Here is a 1168-nt window from a genome sequence, read left to right as displayed (position 1 = left end):
AATAAAAGCTGGATAATGCCTCTGCAAATGTTTTATTTATCATTTTAAAAGTTTCAGTAACAGGAGCTCTGATTCCACTGCCGCCCTAAAGCGTGTTTCACTGACATGGATAAGTCTGCTTCTTGGACTAGAAACATTTTTCTTCATTTAACAGTTTATAGTTATGGAAGAAGTGGAAGAATCTACGCCTGAAAAACTGAGCTGAGTCTGATGGTGTTTTTGAAAGGCTGACAAAGGCTGAGGTAAATCCTCCAGAGACCAAGGTCAGTGATGACCATGGGGGATGTTTCATAAGGTAATTTTAGATGTTACCTTTCCTGGCAGTGAGCTCATCGATGGACTCAACCACATGAATTGCTCCAACTGCTGAAGCTTCTCCTTTGGTGTTTGTGGCGTGACACTCGTACAATCCTTCTTCTTCTTTGGTCAGAGGCGAGATCTGAAACACAAACACCATGGTCTATTTTGATTGGTCCCACTGCAGCAGTGACATAACATAGTGTTTGTACTGACCAGCACCCAGCCGGTCACTTCATGCTTCTCCGGTCCTCCTCGAGTCTGGATCGCCAGATTGTCACGGTCTCCAGGAAGAAGCTCCATCTTCTTCCCACTGAGGATCTGAAAGAAGAAACCCATCATTATCATCATCACTCTAATCTTAGAGATCCAACTTCAAATACCTTATTGACTCTGTGATGTCATCACAGAGTTGTCTAACCCCTGTGGTCTTCTAACGGGTTTCTCACTCATACTCTGACTGTGGTGGAGGAACCACCTGACATCCCCACCTGAAGCTGAGACTGATGATTGGACATCCTGCTTCACCACAGCTCTGAGCAGGTCTTAGGGCTTAAGGTCTGTAAATTCTCTTCAAACAGGCCGTTACTTGCCACCCTGATAGACACACCTGAACATACCTGAGCCCTTAGTGTACAAGCCGTCAGAATCCGTTTTTAAGCCCTGATTTAAAAAAAAATAAAGAAAGTTCATGAAACATGCTAATATCTCTGAATGCTGTAAATTAACCTATTTATTATATTACTGCCTTGAGGCAGCAGCTGTTGTGAAGTTAAATTGAACTCCTCACATAGCCAATCCGGTCTTTAAGTCTGACGTTATTAGCCATGTCTGGGCCCAAACTCCGCTGCAGGTCCCAAACAAACACTGC

The 1168-nt window shown here is 43.8% G+C and overlaps 1 protein-coding gene across 1 annotated transcript; it reads right to left on the bottom strand.

Moving 5' to 3' along the window:
• Positions 1-27: 27 nt before the first annotated feature.
• On the bottom strand, positions 28-1113 carry LOC102301550 (insulin-like growth factor-binding protein 7). The gene is made up of 2 exons (XM_005953659.3): positions 514-1113; positions 28-439 (listed from the first exon to the last, which is right to left on the bottom strand). Exons 1-2 carry the CDS (start codon positions 646-648, stop codon positions 302-304), a joined length of 273 nt encoding a protein of 90 aa, XP_005953721.1. The 5' UTR covers positions 649-1113; the 3' UTR covers positions 28-301.
• Between the last annotated feature and the right edge of the window lie 55 nt (positions 1114-1168).

This window comes from Haplochromis burtoni, unplaced genomic scaffold (genome assembly GCF_018398535.1).
Source record: "Haplochromis burtoni strain Fernald_Lab_line unplaced genomic scaffold, NCSU_Asbu1 Contig_6750, whole genome shotgun sequence".
Classification (NCBI taxonomy): Eukaryota; Metazoa; Chordata; class Actinopteri; order Cichliformes; family Cichlidae; genus Haplochromis; species Haplochromis burtoni.
The sequence above is the reverse complement of the archived record's forward strand: the minus strand, read 5'-3'. Positions and strand labels throughout refer to the sequence as shown.

Excerpts from the sequence above, each read along its gene's own strand:
- LOC102301550 (XM_005953659.3), bottom strand. The coding sequence starts at position 648 with ATGATGATAATGATGGGTTTCTTCTTTCAGATCCTCAGTGGGAAGAAG. Across the intron at positions 440-513 it reads AAGTGACCGGCTGGGTGCTG|ATCTCGCCTCTGACCAAAGA; the intron begins GTCAGTACAAAC and ends TTTGTGTTTCAG.